This window comes from Salvelinus sp. IW2-2015, linkage group LG34 (genome assembly GCF_002910315.2).
Source record: "Salvelinus sp. IW2-2015 linkage group LG34, ASM291031v2, whole genome shotgun sequence".
Taxonomy (NCBI): domain Eukaryota; kingdom Metazoa; phylum Chordata; class Actinopteri; order Salmoniformes; family Salmonidae; genus Salvelinus; species Salvelinus sp. IW2-2015.
Window position 1 is genome coordinate 2,488,687 of NC_036873.1, and position 21,168 is coordinate 2,509,854.

Consider the following 21,168-nt stretch of genomic DNA (forward strand, 5'->3'; position numbering starts at 1 on the left):
TCTCTGTCCCTCGTGGTTAGGACCTTTGTTCTGACTCGGGAAGGAAGAGCGACAGCTCCTGATCCATGATCCTGACCAGTCACTTCATAGGTCCAGTCGCCAGTAACACCGGATCAGCAGGTCTTCATTGACTACAGACTGCAAACAAAGATTGTACTGAAAAGCAGGAAACTTTATTTAAACTCTTTCCTGTACACACAAACATGACATTATAAAATGTGAACCACAGCCCATCTTGAAAACTGATTCAAGTACCTAACAATATGGAGCCATTGGAGTTTATTCTAAAATATATATATATATARAAAATGATACAAAATAACCAAGTCAGTCAGAGTCAATTTAGTAGTTCATTTAAACAAAATAGCAATCACAAGTAGAATAACATCACTATGGTAACACTACCTTTTATATAAATATGGTACCATAAAATACATTTTAGAATACTTTGGAAAAGGTTCAACATTACACACATCTTCACTACTTCATTTTAAGTCAATGAATTAAGGCACTAACATTTCCTCATTATAAAACACCAGCATCAAACAGGACACGGCTCACTTTACATCAGTGAAGCATTTTTACAGACACCATCACATCAACCATCACCATATCATCTACTCTGCCTCATCATACTCATTCTTTCCTCAGTTCACCTCATCCAGTTCCCTACTACATCCAAAACCAACAACAAACAAACTAACTAGTACTAAATTACATGTCTATACATGGACCATGTGCATTTTCTGCTGGTGTATCCTGAGATAGCTCCTCTCTGAGAACCTCTTCTCGCAGTGCGTACAGGCAAACGGCCTCTCTCCCGTGTGGACCTTCAGGTGCCTCTTCAGCTGGTGCTGGTGGGAGAACCTCTTCTCACACTGGGGGCAGCTGAAGGGTTTCTCCCCTGTGTGGACCCTCTGATGGCTCTTCAGGTGGCCAGCCCGGGCGAAGCGCATATAACACTGTGTACAGTTGAATGGTTTCTCCCCTGTGTGAGTCCTCTGGTGGATCTCCACCTGTTTGGGAAAACTGAAGGCTTTCCCACAGAATGAACATGGGAAGCGCTTCTCTTTGACGCTGCCAGCTTTACAGATTACGTCTCTACTACGTTCATTTGTCAATGGGCTTGTGTAGCCATTTAGTGATGAGGCACTGGCATTGTCTGAGGTCTGGTTTAACATTAGGAGAGTGTGAGGAGGATGAAGGCCAGGGAGTGTCTGTGTTGTCGCAGGGTCCATGTTCCAGTTGATAGATCCTATAGAAGGCAGGCTGAAGGCAGCACCTGTTAGGGGGTTAACCTGAGGCGCCATCAGTCTCTCTGAATCACAACTATAGGAGCAGGATGGAGCATCGCTAGCCGAGTCTGTGTCTGTTCTCTCCAGCCGCATACGGACACCTCCCCGTACCTGCAGACCAAATTTACGCCTCGCCCTGGTCTCAGCCAGTCTGTTGTCATGGAGACTAAGTTTGGTTGTTTTGTGTTCGACTGTCGGTTTCTGGTTGTGGTTAACAGTGTAGTTCCCCCGCTGAGAGTTGAGGATGCTGTCCCATCCACTGACCTCCATTATATCGCCTCTGGTCCTGGCCTGATCAGTGACGTTGTCTCTTAGGCCTTTGGCTGCACAGGTCTGGGTCTGGGAATCCAAGATGGCTGCCCAGTCTCCTCTGTTAGCCTCCAGCCAACCACCTGCAGGAAGAAGTTACAAAAGACTTCACAAACATGGCAGAGAACATTCTACATATGGATTTCTTTTGTCAATTACCTGAGCATTTTCATGCATTGTTTTTTTTGTATGTAAACAAATAGCATTTTATGATTGAAGAAAATTAAGGAAAAATAATAGCCAGATGCATCACTATTTCCATTGAAGATCTATTACTGTATGTAGACTATTTTATTTCTCCCTTACCTTCCTCCCCCAGCTTTAGTCCACTCAGCAGGTCAATGCTCTCTGGTTCGTCTATTGTCTCCTCTTTGACAATCAGCAGATCAGGCTTCCCATCCTCCATGTCTACTGACTGTAAGAGATACAGAGTGAGAGGATGTTGGATCACGAAATCTGATATGAGCACCCTGCTATGGAGCATCTTCTGATTGGGGATTGCTATGGGTCCTATGCAAACGTGTTAGTTGATTTGATTACTTGACCTTCTTTAATTAATGGTTTGATAATTCAAAGGCATGGTTCCACACTACCAGACAATATATCAAGACCTGTGCCCTTATACACAAAGAGTCTCAGAGTAGAAGTGGTGATCGAGGATCAGGTCCCGCACCTGTCTACATAGTCTTGTGATCTAAAATGACAAAACTGATCCTACTTCAGCACTCATACTCTGAGAGACTTAGTGGAATACGGCCCGAACTAATACCATTCAGACAGTAGTTCAGTGGGCTCACCTCACTGATACTGTGTGTTGTCCTGTGCTGCTCAGCTGGTTCCTCTGTGGGTTCAGGAGGTGTAGTCTGGTTGTCCTCCATGACCATGGTCCCCTCAGGGTTCCCCAGACCCTCCTCACACCCCTCCTCCTTCACCAGCAGCACCTCTGGACCCTCCTCCTCCTGGAAGAGTCAGGTGATACAGATTACACAGACATATACTCCCTCAGGTACGTACACACAGATAATAAACACACTTTCAACATGGAGTGTTTACCCATCTCGACGACATTTGGGTCCTATACTGTAGTTACAGAATTACTTCATTGTTGTTAAACCCATCATGGTGGACAAATATGATGTTGTGGGTAAAAATAAGTCAGCTATGATAAGTCAAGTCAACATCATACAAACCTGACTCAACTATATTGGTGTGTTTGTTAGTATGTGTGTACACTACACARTGCATTTGGAAGTATCCAGACTCCTTGACTTTTTCCACATTTTGTTACGTTTTATTCTAAAATTTATTAAATAGTTTTTTTCCTCAATCTATACACAATACCCCATAATGACAAAGCAAAAACAGGTTTAGACATTTTGCAAATGTATGAACAAATGTAATGTTTAATATAAGTTTTCAGACCCTTTACTCAGTACTTTGTTGAAGCACCTTTGGCAGCAATTACAGCCTCGCGTCTTCTTGGGTATGACGCTAGAAGCTTGGCGCACCTATACTTGGAGTTTCTTCTCTGCAGATCCTCTCAAGTTCTGTCAGGTTGGATGGGGAGCATCCCTGCACAGTTATTTTCAGGTCTTTACAGAGATGTTCGATCGGCTTCAAGTCCGGGCTCTGGCTGGGCCACTCAAGGATATTCAGAGACTTGTCCCGAAGCCACTCCTGCGTTGTCTTGGCTGTGTGCTTAGGGTCATTGTCCTGTTGGAAGGTGAACCTTCTGCGTTGTCTTGGCTGTGTGCTTAGGGTCATTGTCCTGTTGGAAGGTGAACCTTCGCCTTAGTCGGAGGTCCTGAGCTCTCTGGAACAGGTTTTCATCAAGGATATCTGTGCTCCGTTAATCTTTCCCTCGATCCTGAATAGTCTCCCAGTCCCGGCTGCCGAGAAATCCCGGCTGCCGGATGGTGCCAGGTTTCCTCCARATGTGACTCTTGGTATTCAGGCCAAAGAGTTCAATCTTAGTTTCGTCAGACCAGAGAACCTGGTTTCTCATGGTCTGAGAGTTAAACCCTACCTCTTAAATTAACCTACCCCCCCACCTAAAAATAAATACTAACAGATGCCTCACAAGTCCTCAACTGGCAGCTTCATTAAATAGTACCCGCAAAACACCAGTCTCAACATCAACAATGAAGAGGTGACTCCGGGTTGCTGGCCTTCTAGGCAAAGTTGCAAAGAAAAAGCCATATCTCAGACTGGCCAATAAAAATAAAAGATTAAGATGGGCAAAAGAACACAGTCACTGGACAGAGGAACTCTGCCTAGAAGGCCAGCACCGGGGGCCTCCCACTCTTTCTATTCTGGTTAGTGCCAGTTTGCGCTGTTCTGTGAAGGGAGTAGTACACAGCGTTGTATGAGATCTTCAGTTTCTTGGCAATTTATCGCATGGAATAGACTGACGGGTTTCATCAGAACGTAATTTGTTTCTGGCCATTTTGAGCCTGTAATCGAACCAACAAATGCTGATGCTCCAGATACTCAACTAGTCTAAAGAAGGCCAGTTTTATTGCTTCTTTAATCAGAACAACAGTTTTCAGCTGTGCTAACATAATTGCAAAAGGGTTTTCTAATGAGCAATTAGCCTTTTTAAAATGATAAACTTGGATTAGCTAACACAACGTGCCATTGGAACACAGGAGTGATGGTTGATGTAGATATTTCCAGCTACAATAGTAATTTACAACATTAACAATATCTACACTTTCTGATCAATTTGATGTTATTTCAATGGACATTTCTAAGTGACCCCAAACTTTTGAACGGTAGTGTATCTCATCAGCCACCTGGTGGAAGGGACTTTGTGGATCTGAGGCTCTTTCCCCTGTTGCCTCATCATCCTCCAAATCCCACCAACATCAGCCGCCTCAGAGCGCAACTGATCCTTGTTTGGGAACACACACACAACAGGCTGACCAATACAAGGKTTGAAAAATTGGTGGCCAYCCGGGCAAATTTGAGGCTTTTTGAGCCTGACAACGAGCCATCCTCAACAAGGTTGGAACGTGACAGTGAAGATGAGGCCTCACAGTCTGATGTTCAAGAGGTGGACATTGAGGAGGTTTAGGGAGAAGACATGAAAGCCTGAGAGGAAGACAACCAAAGCTTTAGTTTCTAGACTATGATTTTACAGATGTATGTTAAACGTTTTTGGGAGATGTGATGGATCATTCAATATTCCCTTTTGTTGTGCAGTGAAATCATCCCATGTGAAGAGTCAATTCACAAGAGTCAAGTTCAATTCGTAACTAAATTGTTTTTTCTATTGGAAGGATTTAATAATTTGCAATTATGTCTACTTATGATAAGGTAAAAGGATTATGTTTCTGTCTCCATATGATATGGTAAATATATCCAATGCAAAAAAACAGCTACACTTAAATGGTGTTAATATTAATTTGCATATATTTCCATCAATTCCCATATTTCTGTCAACTCCCACAGAAAGTTTCCACCTCTGAATATTCCCCAAAATGTGCAACCCTAGTCAGGATCAAGGCAAAGATGACCAGAGCAGTACAGAGAGATCCTTGATGAAACCCTGCTCCAGAGCGCTCAGGATCTCAGACTGTGTCAAAGGTTCACCTTCCAACAGGACAACAACCCTAAGYACAAAGCCAATACAATGCAGGAACAAGGGTCTGAATAGTTATGTAAATGTGATATTTCAGTTTTGTATTTTTATAAATTAGCAAACATCTCTAAAAACCTGTTTTTGCTTTGTCATTATGGGGTATTGTTTGTAGCTTGATGGGAAAAAACGATTTAATCAATGTTAGAATAAGGCTGTAACCTAACAATGTGGAAAAAGTCAAGGGGTCTGAATATTTTCCAACGGCACTGTATATAGGAGATACATATGGTGCATAGGAAGTAACGACAAGAGAATCATTGAAGATGCACATGGGGTAATAATGGAGATTAGAGTGTGTTTGGGACTATTAGTGGATGTGAAAGTTGTGTGATTGTAAAATATGACATTAAGCTGATTGAAATGTGGATAATAAATGGATTGAAATTATTACTATTAAGATTGAATTTTGGGGGGCCTCCCGGGTGGCGCAGTGGTCTAGGGCACTGCATCGCAGTGCTAGCTGCGCCACCAGAGTCTCTGGGTTCGCGCCCAGGCTCTGTTGCAGCCGGCCGCGACCGGAGGTCCGTGGGCGACGCACAATTGGCATAGCGTCGTCCGGGTTAGGGAGGGTTTGGCGGTAGGGATATCCTTGTCTCATCGCGCTCCAGCGACTCCTGTGGCGGGCCGGGCGCAGTGCGCGCTAACCAAGGGGGCCAGGTACACGGTGTTTCCTCCGACACATTGGTGCGGCTGGCTTCGGGTTGGAGGCGCGCTGTGTTAAAGAAGCAGTGCGGCTTGGTTGGGTTGTGCTTCGGAGGACGCATGGCTTTCGACCTTCGTCTCTCCCGAGCCCGTACGGGAGTTGTAGCGATGAGACAAGATAGTAATTACTAGCGATTGGATACCACGAAAATTGGGGAGAAAATGGGATAAAATTTATTAAAAATTAAAAAATATATATATTTGAATTTTGGATAATAGGCTGATAGAAAATTGGATAATAAGAGATTGAAATGTAGCTATAACAGACTGAGTCTGGGGACTAGCTCCAGTGTGAATGTGAGCCGAGTTTTCCAGTTCTGTGTGAGCCGAGTTGTCCAGTTCTGTGTGAGCCGAGTTTTTCAATCTAGGGGTTCCATCCACCACCGCCCATCGTAGTCTGGGACTACAAGTGTATAGGAAGTAGTGGCAAGAGAACCGTTGAAGATACATATGTAACGATGTAAAAAGTCTAAAAAGTCTACGTGGTCTGAGAACCACTGATAATAGCACACGGTGTTATTGTAGGAATTTAGAATCGTTGAAGATGCACGTGGTGTGACTGTGAATACCTAAGTATAGTTATATAAGGAAAATAATTAATACCCCAACCAGTTCTGTGTGAGCTGAATTTTCAGATCTATAACGTTATATAGGGGTTCTGTATGGAGATAAGAGTATTATTCCCGAATATGCTGTTAAATAGAACACTAGAGGGAATATGTAAACCCCTGTATGAATAGAACACTGGTGTAGAGGAGGAATTTGTGATGTAACACAAATGTATAATGGGTTACCAGAGATCTGACAAAGTAACAATAGGAAAAATATACATACAACTTGTACACCCACACGTAGACGTATTCTGAGAAATGTTCAGTGGTCCCTTTATGGATCATTTGAGAAAGATTAGGTTAAAGCATTGTACGGGATTTGACTTGCCCCTAACCAATAMAACTATAAACACTTATGAGATTTCTTCCACGCTGGTAATACGTTTTGAAATAAACCCCATAACCTGTTAAATAGAACCAATGATGTTAAACGGTTGAGTAGGTGAATACAGAACATGCTAGGTAGAGACTTAATATAGACAGAGCATGCGATATACAGGGGACTGAGACAGTGCCAGCCCAGTTAATACATATTGATCCCTCCAAAGCATTACATATGAATCTTAAAATAGACATTTAATAAGTGTGAAGGAACAAAGTGAATGGTAAGTGGCTTTCAGATAGCACTCTAATGCAATATCTTAGTAATTTGAAGAAGTAAATGTTTCAATACAAGGTCACATTATGAACAGAGGGATTGAGCATTAGGACCGATATTAAATTAGAGGCCGACATCTGGTGTTTGGGTTAGAGATAAGCTTCCTGTGGAACAGCTAGCCGCCAGTACTCACTGAAAAAAAACCTGTCTGTAAGGGGTGTCCCTCACAGACAGTGGGGAAATCTGGGACAGAGGTATGAATAATTGAAATGACACGTTTTATGACAATTTCCAATTTTTATTCTATAGTTTGGGTAGCACCAGTGATTTAAGTAGGAAAGTAATATAATTTAAAACAATCTGTTTCCATTACGTGGAACTGTGTCCAGAATTGAAGTAGATCCAAGTAAATGTTTTTAATCAGGAATATTGAGCTGATAAGCCAGCACCAACTTTTTGAAGGTCCTAGTAGATTTGTTAAACAGGTTTCTTATTTTGACTAGTTTATGTCCCAGGGACAGTTTGTACAGAACTGTATGTCAATGCAACAGGTCAAAATGACAATGATTACAAGAGACAGGCTCTGGGATTGTTTACTTTAGAAGAGGCCTATTCAGCTTGACTGCTAARGCCTGGCCATTTTGTTTGTTTTTACCCTACAATTTTTACCACACACATTTTTACCAAACATAACGATGGTCGACAGTTATGGCCAACAGTTCTATTTTTTCATCAGACCAGAGGACATTTCTCCAAAAAGTACGATCTTTGTCCCCATGTGCAGTTGCAAATCGTTGTCTAGCTTTTTATGGCGTTTTGGAGCAGTGGCTTCTTCTTTGCTGAGTGACCTTTCAGGTTATGTCGATATAGGACTCATTTTACTATGGATATAGATACTTTTGTACCTGTTTCCTCCAGCATCTTCACAAGGTCCTTTGCTGTTGTTCTGGGATTGATTTGCACTTTTCGCACCAAATGACATTCATCTCTAGGAGACAGAACGTGTCTCCTTCCTGAGCGGTATGACGGCTGCGTGGTCCCATGGTGTTTATACTTGCGTACTATTGCTTGTACAGATGAACGTGGTACCTTCAGGCCTTTTGCTCCCAAGGATGAACCAGAATTGTGGAGGTCTACAACTTTTTTTCTGAGGTCTTGGCTGATTTCTTTTGATTTTCCCATGATGTCAAGCAAATAGGCACTGAGTTTGAAGGTAGGCMTTGAAATACATCCACAGGTACACCTCCAATTGACTCAAATGATGTCAATTAGCCTATTAGATGCTTCTAAAGCATGACATCATTTTCTGGAATTTTCCAAGCTGTTTAAAGGCACAGTCAACTTAGTGTATGTAAACTTCTGACCCACTGCAATTGTGATACGTTGAATTATAAGTGAAATAATCTGTCTGCAAACAATTGTTGGTAAAATGACTTGTGTCATGCACAAAGTAGATGTCCTAACCGACTTGCCAAAACTATACTTTGTTAACAAGAAATTTGTTTAGTGATTGAAAAACGAGTTAATGACTCCAACCTAAGTGTATGTAAATTTCCGACTTCAACTGTATGTGTAACTGTATGAAGCGAAGGTTAAGTTAAAACATTCTACTGCAATGGTTTTACAAGTACAACCCAGAAAGAAGGGTTTGAAATTAGTGTCTGGTTTAATGTGTTGATTTTTGCTGTACTTTATTATAAATATGATATAGAAGCTAAAATCGAATGTGTACCTTAAAATGTAACGATTATTGTCCCACAAGTGATAATGTGATGGACATTTTTAAGTGTGTGCTTTTCTAATAACCAATCTCTGTGTTCATGCAAGTGRCTGATTGAACRAATCCTCACTATCACTATCTGCAATTTGGCAGTACCCCAAGAATGTTGTTTAGAGAAAGGGATATCTCAGTTTCAGCTTAGAGAGAAGTCTCATGAGGTATTGGTCTGTCACATGCATGAAAATAAACAATGATTCATTTAAGATTGACTTTGAGTCTCCCTGTGTAAAAGTTTCTAYGATAGTGTCATTGTCTGTCACCTCAATCTTTCTCTCGACCTGTGTGCACCTACGCTGTAAACTTTCACTCATAGGCTAGGTTGTAGCAACCTCATGATGGGTATAGAGTAACACGTTGTAGCCTAAACCTATCGATGTTACATTGAACTGGGTGAATGGAATATGAATGACTGTCATCCAATATGCTGTAATATAAATAAGGCCATGCTGGTAAAAAAAATATAATTGACCTCCCTCATCTTAAATGACATTGACCGCCACTGGTATTCATAGCATTCTTACAGCTTGCTAGAGCATTGTGACCTGCAGTAGCGCAGAGGTCTAAGCAGCGTGCTTTGGCTCCGAGCCTCATGAGTTCTCGCCCAGTGCTGGGTGATATAGTGGCAAGCCTGAGCCTACATTAGGCCCACAAGTGAATTGCATTTATTTCAATGTTTTCAAGAAGTAAAACAAATAGTCTGATAATTTACTATCCAGAGAAAAGTGTCTCAGCTCAACAAAATCATCTTTGGATAGGCTCAAACAGCTTTACAAAATGAAATATTAAGGCCACACAATACAGGCTTTCAATCCACACCAAAGACAATAACTAAATTGGCAAATTATACACAGCCCAACTATAGGCGAGCATCCACACTGGAGGAAAATGTATCGTTCTACAGTAAGTTCTACATCTGTCAATCAACTGATGGCCCAAATCAGCTCATCAACTCAGCCAGGGACACAAACAATAGCCTATAATCTGTTTTCACACCTTTCATAATGTGACAATGGATAGGCTAAAAGCCAATTTATGCTTGATCTGAAAATGTGGTCGGAGGCTCCATATGGAAGGTGTGAAGCAATTGTGGCGCCTACAGAAGCATGCAGAGGCCAAATTGAGCTCCGTAMMGCATCGCGCCTCCCAAATTTTGTAACAATGCAGAGGGCTCCGTATATCTCCGCACTGACATGATTGGCTGACGGTAGGTGGGCGGCGGAAGGTCCTGTATAAACACAAACTCACTTCCTTGACAAGTTCCTTCACAACAGCTCTGCTCCGCGAAGCACAAAAAGTATGAATTCCCTGACTTTTGCAGAGGCCGTATCACCGTAAATGCTACACGGCCAATGCAGACGTCGGATTGACCATGCAGCGCCTTTTACGGGTAGCCTACAGAATTTAGCCGATTGGAATATAATCAAATGGCATATTGTAACCAATGTCTGTCCTCGGTCCAAGAGTCGAATAAAAAAATTATACATTTCCTTTTCAGTGTTAAAACGAACAAATTCCTAGGTGTTCTCATTGAYGAAAAAAATAAACTGGGCAAATCCCACTTCATTTGTCTGCAATAAAATTGCGAGAGGTATTGGTGTCATCAGACAAATTCAACATCTCATCCCAAGGAAAATAATATTAAATCTGTAATACACCTTAATGCATCCTTATGTTGCAATATAGTCTAGGCCCCTCAAACTMAACTCTGGAGTTAGTTGTGCTGTGTTTCTTTCTCCATTGTTCCCCTCTACTCACGGACATATTTAGACCTGGAACAACATGTGGGTGCAATTCATTATCAGGTAGAACAGAAAACCAGCAGGCTCTGGACCTCGTAGGGTAAGAGTTGAATAGCCCTGGTCTAGGCCAATACTTACAAAAGTAACTTTAACATATTCATTCTCCAAAAACTATTTTTGTGATGCTGGCAACTCATTTCAGACAGTCGTGCCAGTTCCTCTCCACTTTTCCATCACTTTCAAGTTCTTAATATTTATGACATCAACCAACTTAAAATCTGTATGCATTTCAATTAAAAAATATATGTACTCCCTGTTTCTTTTCAATCACTATTCACATGTAATACTCAGGTCCACCACTACTCAACAAGAACTGGCACAGATCTCCACACCCCTTTTTTCTGTACAAGACAAGGTACATTTTTCATCTCCTACAGAGGTACATTTTTCAGAACAGTCTTCCAGAACACCTCAAACACTTTTTAGGCTTATCACCTGCCTTATATATCACACAATATCTGGATGCAATATTCTACCCACAAGTATTCAACACTGAAATCTGTTTCATTATTCTAAATGCATCTGTGGATCTTTTCTGCTGATAACACTGAATCTATGTTTTTAATGCAGGGCTTGATCTAAACGCCAGACGCTATAGAGTGGAATGGTGTTTCTGCTGGTGTATCCTGAGGTTGCTCCTCTCTGAGAACCTCTTCCTGCAGTGCGTACAGGCAAATGGCCTCTCTCCTGTGTGGACCTTCAGGTGCATYTTCAGCTGGTCCTGGCGGGAGAACMTCTTCTCACAATGGGGGCAGCTGTAGGGTTTCTCCCCTGTGTGGACCCTCTGGTGCCTCTTCAGGTGACAAGCCTGGGAAAAGCACATATGACACTGGGTACAGCTGAAGGGTTTCTCTCCTGTGTGGRCCCTCTGGTGAATCTCCACCTTCTGGGGGCAGCTGAAGCCTTTGTTACAGAACATGCAGAGGAACCGTTTCTCTTTACTATTGCCTGATGTTGCTCCCCCTCCACGAGCCATGGCCCTTTGGTCATTTGAGTTCAACACCTGATCGACGCAGCCGTGTGAATCGGAAGGTGCCATCGACGTGGACACTGGGTCACGATCTCCGAATGCGTGTAAAGGGGAGTGGGTGACAACATTTATATTTGTGTCTGAGCTTTCTCTGTAATSTAAGAAATCTCTGCCCTGTGAGTGTCCGTCTCCTAGGTGACTATCTGCATTCCATATGGGAGGAGCGTCACCCTCCACTTTTACCTCGTCTACCAGTACAACCTCCCGTTTCTTATCTAGGCACYCTTCAGAGTATACACTACTACTGTACTGGTTCCACTCCCCTCTAAACAGATGAGTCTGTGTYTCTAAACCCAAGGRYATGTTGCCAGGGTCCATCTCTGTAGCGTAAGAACAAGACAGGTCATCAACACCAGTGTCTAACGTGTCACCATCGCCACAGGAAAGAACCGTCCTCTGGCTCTGGTGAAATACCGGTAAGTACTCTGAGCTGGAAGCAGGAGGACAGCCCAGTGGCCCCAGCTCCAGTGTCTCCGAGTCTGATCTGTGGTCAGATTCTGTGGGTAAGAGCCTGTGTGTTACARTTAAAGTCTTGGTGTCTGTCTCTGACTTGAGGACGGTGTTCGGCGTTCCACTGACCTCCGTGATGCTGTGTCGTGTCCTGGGCTGAGGCGAGGTGGCGGGGTCCTCCCTGGATACAGGKRGTGCTCCAGTCAATCCAGTCTGGATGTCTCTTCTGTGTCTTGTGTCCTCTCTTTCAGTTCTCTCCTGCTTGACCCCAGGACCTGAAACCTCTGTATCTGCAGACTGACACAAGAAGAGAGGAGGTTATTACTGGTACATGAGTGGAATTGGATAACAATGTTGTAGGAAAGTCTCACAAACTCCCCTATGGCAGAGAAATAAGGATGTACAGTACCAGTCAAAAGTTTTTCTTWATTTTTACTATTTTATACATTGTAGAATAATAGTGAAGACATCAAAACTATGAAATAACACACATGGAATCATGTAGTAACCAAAAAAAGTGTTAAACAAATTAAAATATATTTGAGATTCTTCAAAGTAGCCAGCTTTGCACAAGCTTGGCATTCTCTCAACCAGCTTCATGAGGTCACCTGGAATACATTTCAATTAACATGTGTGCCTTGTTAAAAGTTCATTTGTGGAATTTCTTTCCTTAATTGCGTTTGAGACAATCAGTTGTGTTGTGACAAGGTAGGGGGTATACCTTTTTGGTAGAAGATCAAGTCCATATTACGGCAAGAACAGCTCAAATAAGCAAAGASAAATGACAGTCATTACTTTAAGACATGAAGGTTAGTCAATACAGAACATTTCAAGAGCTTTTAAAGTGCAGTCCTTAAAAACCATCCAGCGCTATGATGAAACTGGTTCTCATGAGGAAGGTCACAGAATAGGAAGACTGAGAGTTACCTTTGCTGCAGAGGATAAGTTCGTTAGTTACCAGCTTCAGAAATTGCAGCCCAAATAAATGCTTCACAGAGTTTAAGTAACAGACACATCTCAACAGTTCAGAGGAGACTGTGTGAATTTTTTATTTTACCTTTATTTAACTAGGCAAGTCAGTTAAGAACAAATTCTTATTTTCAATGACGGCCTATAAACAGTGGGACTGAATGACAGATTTTTACCTTGTCAGCTCGGGGATTTGATCTTGCAACCTTCCGGTTACTAGTCCAACGCTCTAACCACTAGGCTACCTGCCGCCCCATGAATCAGGCCTTCATGGTCGAATTGTTGCAAAGAAACCACTATTAAAGGACACCAATAAGAAGAGACTTGCTTGGGCCAAGAAACACGGGMAATGGACATTAGACTGGTGGAAATCTGTCCTCTGGTCTGATGAGTCCAAATTTTWGATTTTTGGTTCCAACTGCCGTATCTTTGTGACGCAGAGTAGGTGAACGGATGATCTCCGCATGTGTGTTTCCCACTGTAAAGCATGGAGGAGGTGTGATGTTTGGGGGTGCTTTGCTGGTGACACTGTCAGTGATTTATTTAGAATTCAAGGCACACTTAACCAGCATGGCTACCACAGCATTCTGCAGCGAATTGCCATCCCACCTGGTTTGCGCTTAGTGGGACAATGACCCAACACACCTCCAGGCTGAGTAAGGGCTATTTGAACAAGAAGGAGAGTGATTGAGTGCTGCATCAGATGACCTGGTGTTACGGATACAGGTATCCTGTGTGTGTTTATTTTCTCTCCTTCTCCCCTCACAGGTGGCAATAATCATTCCCCAATCAGTCACCAATCAGAAGACACACCTCCTCCTGTTTCCATTACCAAATCACATCCCCTTTCCCTTGGTTTAAAAACCCATTCAGTTGTTTTCTCCAGAGCTYATTCTYTCTGTAGATCTCTTGTTTTTGCAACTACATGTCACTTTGTCCGTTACCCTGTGAGTATTGTTTTGTTATGGTGTTTGACTGTTTGTTTGATGGTGGGAAAAGAGGGTACCAAGACAAGTCGCCCATGGGCATACACTTCCTGTAGGTGAACTTTGTCTAAATACACTAGTTAGAACTGGGCGGACCACCCTCTGTAATTTTGGTTAGTTAGCTAGCTGTTGAAGCAGGTAGACTAGCTTAGGGGTGTTTTTGAATGCTTATTATTTCTTTCCTTGGGTCCAGCTCAGCCCCTTTTCCCGCTCCCCATTACCGTGTGTTTACAAATAAACCATGAGTGTTTGACGCTAATTTAGTTGTCTGTGGTTTTCACTATTATACTTTGCATGAGTTATGTTATGGGTCTCGTTACCATCCCCCTAGACTGCAGGGCCAAAGGGATTCGTAACACCTGGCCTCCACAATCACCCGACCTCAACCCAATTGAGATGGGATGAGTTGGACCGTAGAGTGAAGGAAAAGCATCCCAGCTAAAGCTGGTTGAGAGAATGCCAAGTGTGTGCAAAGCTGTCATTAAGATAAAGGTTGGCTACTTTGAAGAATATAAAATATATTTTGATTTGTTTAACCATTTTTTTGGTTACTACATGATTCCATATGTGTTATTTTATARTTTGATGTCTTCACTATTATTCTACAATGTATAAAATAGTAAAAATAAAGAAACCCTTGAATGAGTAGGTGTCCAAACTTTTGACTGGTACTGTACATGTAAACAAGTGAATAGCTTTCTGCCTTTCTGAAAAAAAAACTGGCCACATTTGATGTACTGTATATTACACTAACCTCTATCACGATAACATGCTGGGTTGAGGTTCCACTCCCCTCATCAAYAGTKATTGGTTGGTCATCTCTCCATGTAGTGTGTCCTGTTGGCTTCACAAAGCTCCTGAGGCCTCCAGTGAGATGTCCTTCACCAGAGATTAATTTGGGGGAAAAAGGTGGTTAGATTAGCTACTGTCAATGGTATATTGTACACAATTGACAATGTCTAGAATTGGCAAGGATGTAAGGTAACACCTCATAACTTATTGATATACTATTTATAGGTCGATTGCATGAAACATAATCATCATATTGTTTTCATTGAGTAAAGGAAACGCAGTAAATCAAGAATCTGGTATGAATATGATAGGAATTATTGCATACTATTCAAACTGACCATCCCCCAATTCTGGGGAACACATGTGAAAACATGTGCAGAGGGGAACGGGGCGACAGGCACTAAGCAATATATGACCGGCTACGCAGCCTCCGCCTTCCGGGAAATATTGTTTCTTTGTGCAATACTATCCTAAAACTGACAAAGAAACAATTCTGGGTAATACGTCTCAACACATACGCAGACGAACGGGGCGACAGCCACGGTCTTGTGCAAAATGTACCTCTTGCCATTCCTCTGTATCGGTCGAARATCTTGACACTACTGGGACGACTGGCGAGGACTCGCTCTCTCATTGTCCTTTCTGCGCGCTCCCGTGTCACCTTCTGTTCCAATAGCTGTAATTTCCTCCGCAATGTCCTGTTTTCTTTCTGGCTTTGAGTTATTTCCAAACGAAACACTGCATAGTCGTCGTCTACGAGTTTACAGATGTCTGCCACGGCTGTATTCGCTAGCACCTCCATAATGGAGGCTATTTGAGAGTGAAAAACCATACAGTTAGCCATTGTTAGCAGATAGCTAGCGTTACCTAGATACAATCTATCAACCAAATTCTGTCTGCAATGCGAATTAAACACTACCGTTGGTAAGTATGTGATGCTGTGCCGTTAAAATTGTCATATTTTGAGTTCCAGGGTGTTCATAAACGTCTAAATGACAATCAAAACGCTAATGTGGAAATTGTTCTTCGTCACTGTTCACTTCCGTTTTCTTCTTCGTGTGATCTTCCGGCAGTTTCACAGTTTCTAATACCATAGAGGAAGAGACAGGCCCAACTCGGCATAAAGTCTGTCTCCTTCCAGCAGGTGGCGTTTTTTCGTTGTTTCGTCAATCAAGGAAGGACTTYTCGTATTGTCAATGAGTGTCGAATTTGGTCAACAAAAAATGTTATGACTGTGGGTTTATTTGATCGAAAATTAGTTCCATAATGCTTAAGTTGTTACGAATGTACTGATATGTAGGACACGATGTCCTGGCAATTCGGAGAAAAAACACTATCAAATTGTATTGGTCACATACACATGATTAGCAGATGTTATTGCGAGTGTAGCTAAATGCTTGTGCTTYTAGTTCCGACAGTGCAGCAATGTCTAACAAGTAATATCTAACAATTCCACAACAAATACCTAATACACACAAATCTAAGTAAAGGAATGGATTTTTTTATTTAACTAGGTAAKGCAGTTAAGAACAAAWTCTTATTTACAATGACGGCCTACCAAAAGGCCTCATGAGGGGATGGGGGCTGGGATAACATTTTTATTATAAAATACAAATAGGACAAAACACACATGACAAGAGACAACACTACATAGAGACCTAAGACAACAACATAGCAAGGCAGCAACACAACATGGTACAAACATTATTGGCCACAGACAACAGCACAAAGGGCAAGAAGGTAGAGACAACAATRCATCACACAAAGCAGCCACAACTGTCAGTAAGAGTGTCCATGAAGAGATGGAGATAAAACTGTCCAGTTTATAAATATATGGATGAGCAATGTCAGAGCGGCATGGGCTAAGATGCAATAGATAGTATAGAATACAGTATATACATATGAGATGAGTAATGCAAGATATGTACATATTATTACAATGGATTATTAAAGTGACTAGTGTTCCATTCATTAAAGTGGCCAATGATTTCAAGTCTTATGTAGCCAGCAGCCTCTCTGTTAGTGATGGCTGTTTATCAGTCTGATGGCCTTGAGATGGAAGCTATTTTTCAGTCTCTTGGTCTCAGCTTTGATGCACCTGTACTGACCTCGCCTTCTGGRTGGTAACGGGGTGAACAGGCAGTGGCTCGGATGGTTGTTGCCCTTGATTATCTTTTTGGCCTTCCTGTGACATCGGGTGCTGTAGGTGTCTTGGAGGGCAGGTAGTTTGCCCCCGGTGATGCGTTGTGCAGACCCCCCCACCCTCTGGAGAGCCCTGCGGTTGTGGGCGGTGCAGTTGCCGTGCCAGGCAGTGATAAAGCCAGACAGAATGCTCTCAATTGTGCATCTGTAAAAGTTTGAGGGTTTTAGGTGACAAGCCAAATTTCTTCAGCCTCCTGAGGTTGAAGAGGCACTGTTGCACCTTCTTCGCCACACTGTCTGTGTGGGTGGACCATTTCATTTTGTCAGTGATATGTACGCAGAGGAACTTTCCACCTACTCCACTACTATCCCGTCGATGTGGATAGGGGGGTGCTTCCTCTGCTGTTTCCTGAAGTCCACGATCATCGTTTTGTTGACGTTTAGTGAGGTTGTTTTCCTGACACCACACTCCAATAGCCCTCACCTCCCCCTGTAGGCTGTCTCGTCGTTGTTGGTAATCAAACCTACTACTGTTGTGTCATCTGCAAACTTGATGATTGAGTTGGAGGCGTGCATGACCACGCAGTCATGGGTGAACAGGGAGTACAGGAGGGGGCTGAGCACACACCCTTGTGGGGCCCCAGTGTTGAGGATCAGCAAAGTGGAGATGTTGTTTCCTACCTTCACCACCTGGGGGTGGCCCATCAGGACCCAATTGCACAGGGAGGGGTTGAGACCCAGGGCCTCAAGCTTAATGATGAACTTGGAGGGTACTATGGTGTTGAATGCTGAGCTGTAGTCAATAAACAGCATTCTTACATAGGTATTCCTCTTGTCCAGATGGGATAGGGCAGTGTGATGGCAATTGCATCGTCTGTGGACCTATTGGGGCGGTAAGCAAATTGAAATGGGTCTAGCGTGTAAGGTAGAGGTGATATAATCCTTGACTAGTCTCTCAAAGCACTTCATGATGACAGAAGTGAGTGCTACAGGGTGATAGTCATTTAGTTCAGTTACCTTTGCATTCTTGGGTACAGGAGCAATGGTGGCCATCTTGAAGCATGTGGGGACAGCAGACAGGGATAGGGAGAGAATGAAAATGTCTGTAAACACACCAGCCAGTTGGTCTGCGCATGCTCTGAGGACGCAGCTAGGGATGCCGTCTGGGCCGGCAGCCTTGCGAGGGTTAACACGTTTAAATGTCTTACTCACGTCGCGCACGGAGAAGGAGAACTCACAGTCCTTGGTAGCGGGCCACGTCGGTGGCACTGTATTATCCTCAAAGTGGGCAAAGAAGGTGTTAAGTTTGTCTGGAAGCAAGACGTGGCTGGTTTTCCTTTTGTAGTCTGTGATTGGGGCGGCAGGTAACCTAGTGGTTAAAGTGTTGTGCCAGTTACCTAAAGGTTGCTAGATCGAATCCCTGAGCTGACAAGGTAAGAATCTGTCGTTCTGCCCCTGAACAAGGCAGTTAACCCACTGTTCCTAGGCCGTCATTGTAAATAAGAATTTGTTCTTAACTGACTAGCCTAGGTAAATAAAGGTTAAATAAATCTGTAGACCCTGACACATACATCTCGTGTTTGAGTCGTTGAATTGACTCTACTTTGTCTCTATACTGACATTTTGCTTGTTTGATTTCCTTGCGGAGGGAATGACTACGCTGTTTATATTCTGCCATATTCCCAGTTGCCTTTCCCTGGTTAAATGCGGTGGTACTCTCTTTTAGTTCTATCCACGGTTTCTGGTTAGGGTAGATTTTAATAGTCACAGTGGGTACAACATCTCCTACACTTCCTTATAAACTCACTCACCGAATCAGAGTATACGTCGATATTAGAGTTGTCCCGAGATGGCTATGCATATTCATGGAATGAGGCTAGTAGCATAGCATCTCTCTCCATTGAATACAAACCTAATTTAATATTTTTAAAAAGATTACAATTAGGGATGCACTGATATGATATTTTTGGCCGATACAGATATCCGATATTTTCCTTGCCCCCAAAAAAACAATACCGATAACCGATATGAAACATTTTAGCTGCCTTTTATGCATTCTAGTACTGTTAAATAGTTGACACACACACACACACACACACACACACACACACACACACACACACACAGACCAAATAGTTATTTTGTTGGCATTTATATATGTCCCCATTACCAGTAAAACATAATCAAAACCTATTTCTTTCACTTACTTGCTGTGCTGTTTCGTTGTTCATTTGTTCAGTCTCAGATTCAGATTTCATCATACATGTCAAGCTGTTTCAGCTCTGTCTGTCCACAGCCTCTCTTCCTCAGCGCGCACTGTCACTGTGTCCGTTTCAATCTTGTCCAGCAGTGTCTAACATTTCACGTAAACCCTATTTCTTGTCTGCATCGAAGTAGCGGTCCTTGTACCTATMATCGAGCATGGTGGTGACACAGTAGAGGCTCAGAGAGAGTGCCACCGAATCTTTTGTTCACAGCCTCTAGTAGAGTACTTTTCCAAGTTAACCCGACGATCTGTGTTGGCATTTTTGTTGAGCAGGTGTTTCAATGCCATGACAGGGTATCACGTCTGCTGCAGACGTAGTTGACCTTATTTCGCAAGTCAGTTGTTCGAATGGAGCTAGGAGTGTTCATGTTCTCAAATGCCATTGAAATGGCAGCAGCGGTATGATAACCAGCACATTCTTGAGCATACAATACGGCTTTCCTAAGTACAAAATCCTCTTCGACCCAGTGTGCTGTCAGACTCATAATGCGGCTGACATCGCTGGTCCAAATGTCAGTCGTGAAGCTAATAGCAGTGCAAGTAGCTCATGGATGTGAGTTTCAACAATACTGTGTAACTCCGGTAGGGCAACATCTGAAAAATAGCGCCTACTTGGTAGTGTCCCCGTGCTCGACCAGTCGGCAAAAGTCAACATCATCCACGACAGAGAACGGTTGATTGTCAAGGGCAATGAATTCCATTATCTTAGTGTTATTGGATTTCGCCTTTGAGTTGTCTCGCTGAAATGTTCTTACTCTTTCAAATGACTGCTCATCTTAGTGACTGCTCGATCCACACAGCAGACATTGTGGGCTAGGTTAGGAATGCTCTGTTGCGCGTGTAGCGCTATATTTTCCGTGCCGTCATTACGTCATCTACCTATGGTATATAAGTATGTACGTCAGCTTTGACATCGGTTTTGCACTTCGGCTTTAAACTAGACATCGGGCAGATGCTGATGTTGGCATTTTTAGCTAATAGAGGCCGGTATGCTTACCGATATATCGTGCATCCCTAATTACAATAATGAGACGTATCCACCAATTCAAAGAAAGTATAGGCGGGAGGTAGACAGCCTGCCGTGTCGCTTTGTGAACAACTACTCCCGTTGTTAGGGTAGAGAGACATGTATCTTGTCAGTATATCCATAATCTTTGGTAATAGTGTACTGTCTTCTGTTTATTCTTCTTCGTGAATTTCCGGCAGACTAGATGCTGTGTTGCGTATTGCTGTTTTTCATAGGACGGAGTGCAGTTTGCACATTTTGGTCACAAAAAAGGGGGAATATTACACCATGATCTAACCCTGCACCTATACACTATCCCCAAAAACCCACCACCCCATCCCACTACTTTGGTCCCTTCTCTCAAAACTCCCTGTAGGTCTTCTGCACTAAAATCTCTCACACCCTAATATTTCTCTGCTGCAGAAACTACCACATCTATCTTCTATTTATATGATTGACATGACACTCACCCTATATTCAACCGATGGTGGACAAAACACTACACAGATGATATAAAAGAGTCCAAGCAGCAAATGCGAATATGAAGAAGGAAAAAAATGGTTTATATGCATTTTAGATAATTGACGTTAAAGATTAAGAAAATKACAATTTTCATAACTTTTTTTCAAGAAATTAAAAAATTGTTTGACAACCATGTTTGTAAGCTTTTAAATGGTATCAATCTCCAGACTGGCCTCATAGACCAGACATAACAGAGTTAAAGTAAATCCAGGTCACTCAAATTAGTATGATATGTTACGTTGGTTTGGTATGGTTACATAAGATAGAA

The 21,168-nt window shown here is 42.6% G+C and overlaps 3 protein-coding genes across 4 annotated transcripts in view; all 3 read right to left on the minus strand.

The window, feature by feature from the left end:
- The window catches only part of LOC111958311 (uncharacterized), a 206,519-nt gene that overhangs the window by 104,661 nt on the left and 80,690 nt on the right, over window positions 1–21,168 (minus strand). The gene's annotated exons all lie outside the window — the stretch shown is intronic.
- Window positions 1–21,168, minus strand: part of LOC111958395 (uncharacterized) — a 131,429-nt gene that overhangs the window by 72,491 nt on the left and 37,770 nt on the right. The gene's annotated exons all lie outside the window — the stretch shown is intronic.
- LOC112067930 (uncharacterized) overlaps window positions 152–21,168 on the minus strand; it is a 24,845-nt gene continuing 3,828 nt past the window's right edge. The window contains exons 1-7 of one of the 2 annotated variants that reach the window (XM_070437194.1): window positions 15,884–16,082; window positions 15,526–15,774; window positions 14,927–15,051; window positions 12,347–12,514; window positions 2,402–2,563; window positions 1,911–2,019; window positions 152–1,687 (exon numbers count right to left, since the gene is read on the minus strand). In XM_070437194.1, the coding sequence (XP_070293295.1) occupies window positions 723–1,687; window positions 1,911–2,019; window positions 2,402–2,563; window positions 12,347–12,514; window positions 14,927–15,051; window positions 15,526–15,774; window positions 15,884–15,923 (1,818 nt within the window). In that variant the 5' untranslated portion in view covers window positions 15,924–16,082 and the 3' untranslated portion in view covers window positions 152–722. Of the gene's footprint in view, window positions 1,688–1,910; window positions 2,020–2,401; window positions 2,564–12,346; window positions 12,515–14,926; window positions 15,052–15,525; window positions 15,775–15,883; window positions 16,083–21,168 lie in introns of those variants that run through there. The other variant, XM_024134846.2, reaches the window with a different exon arrangement.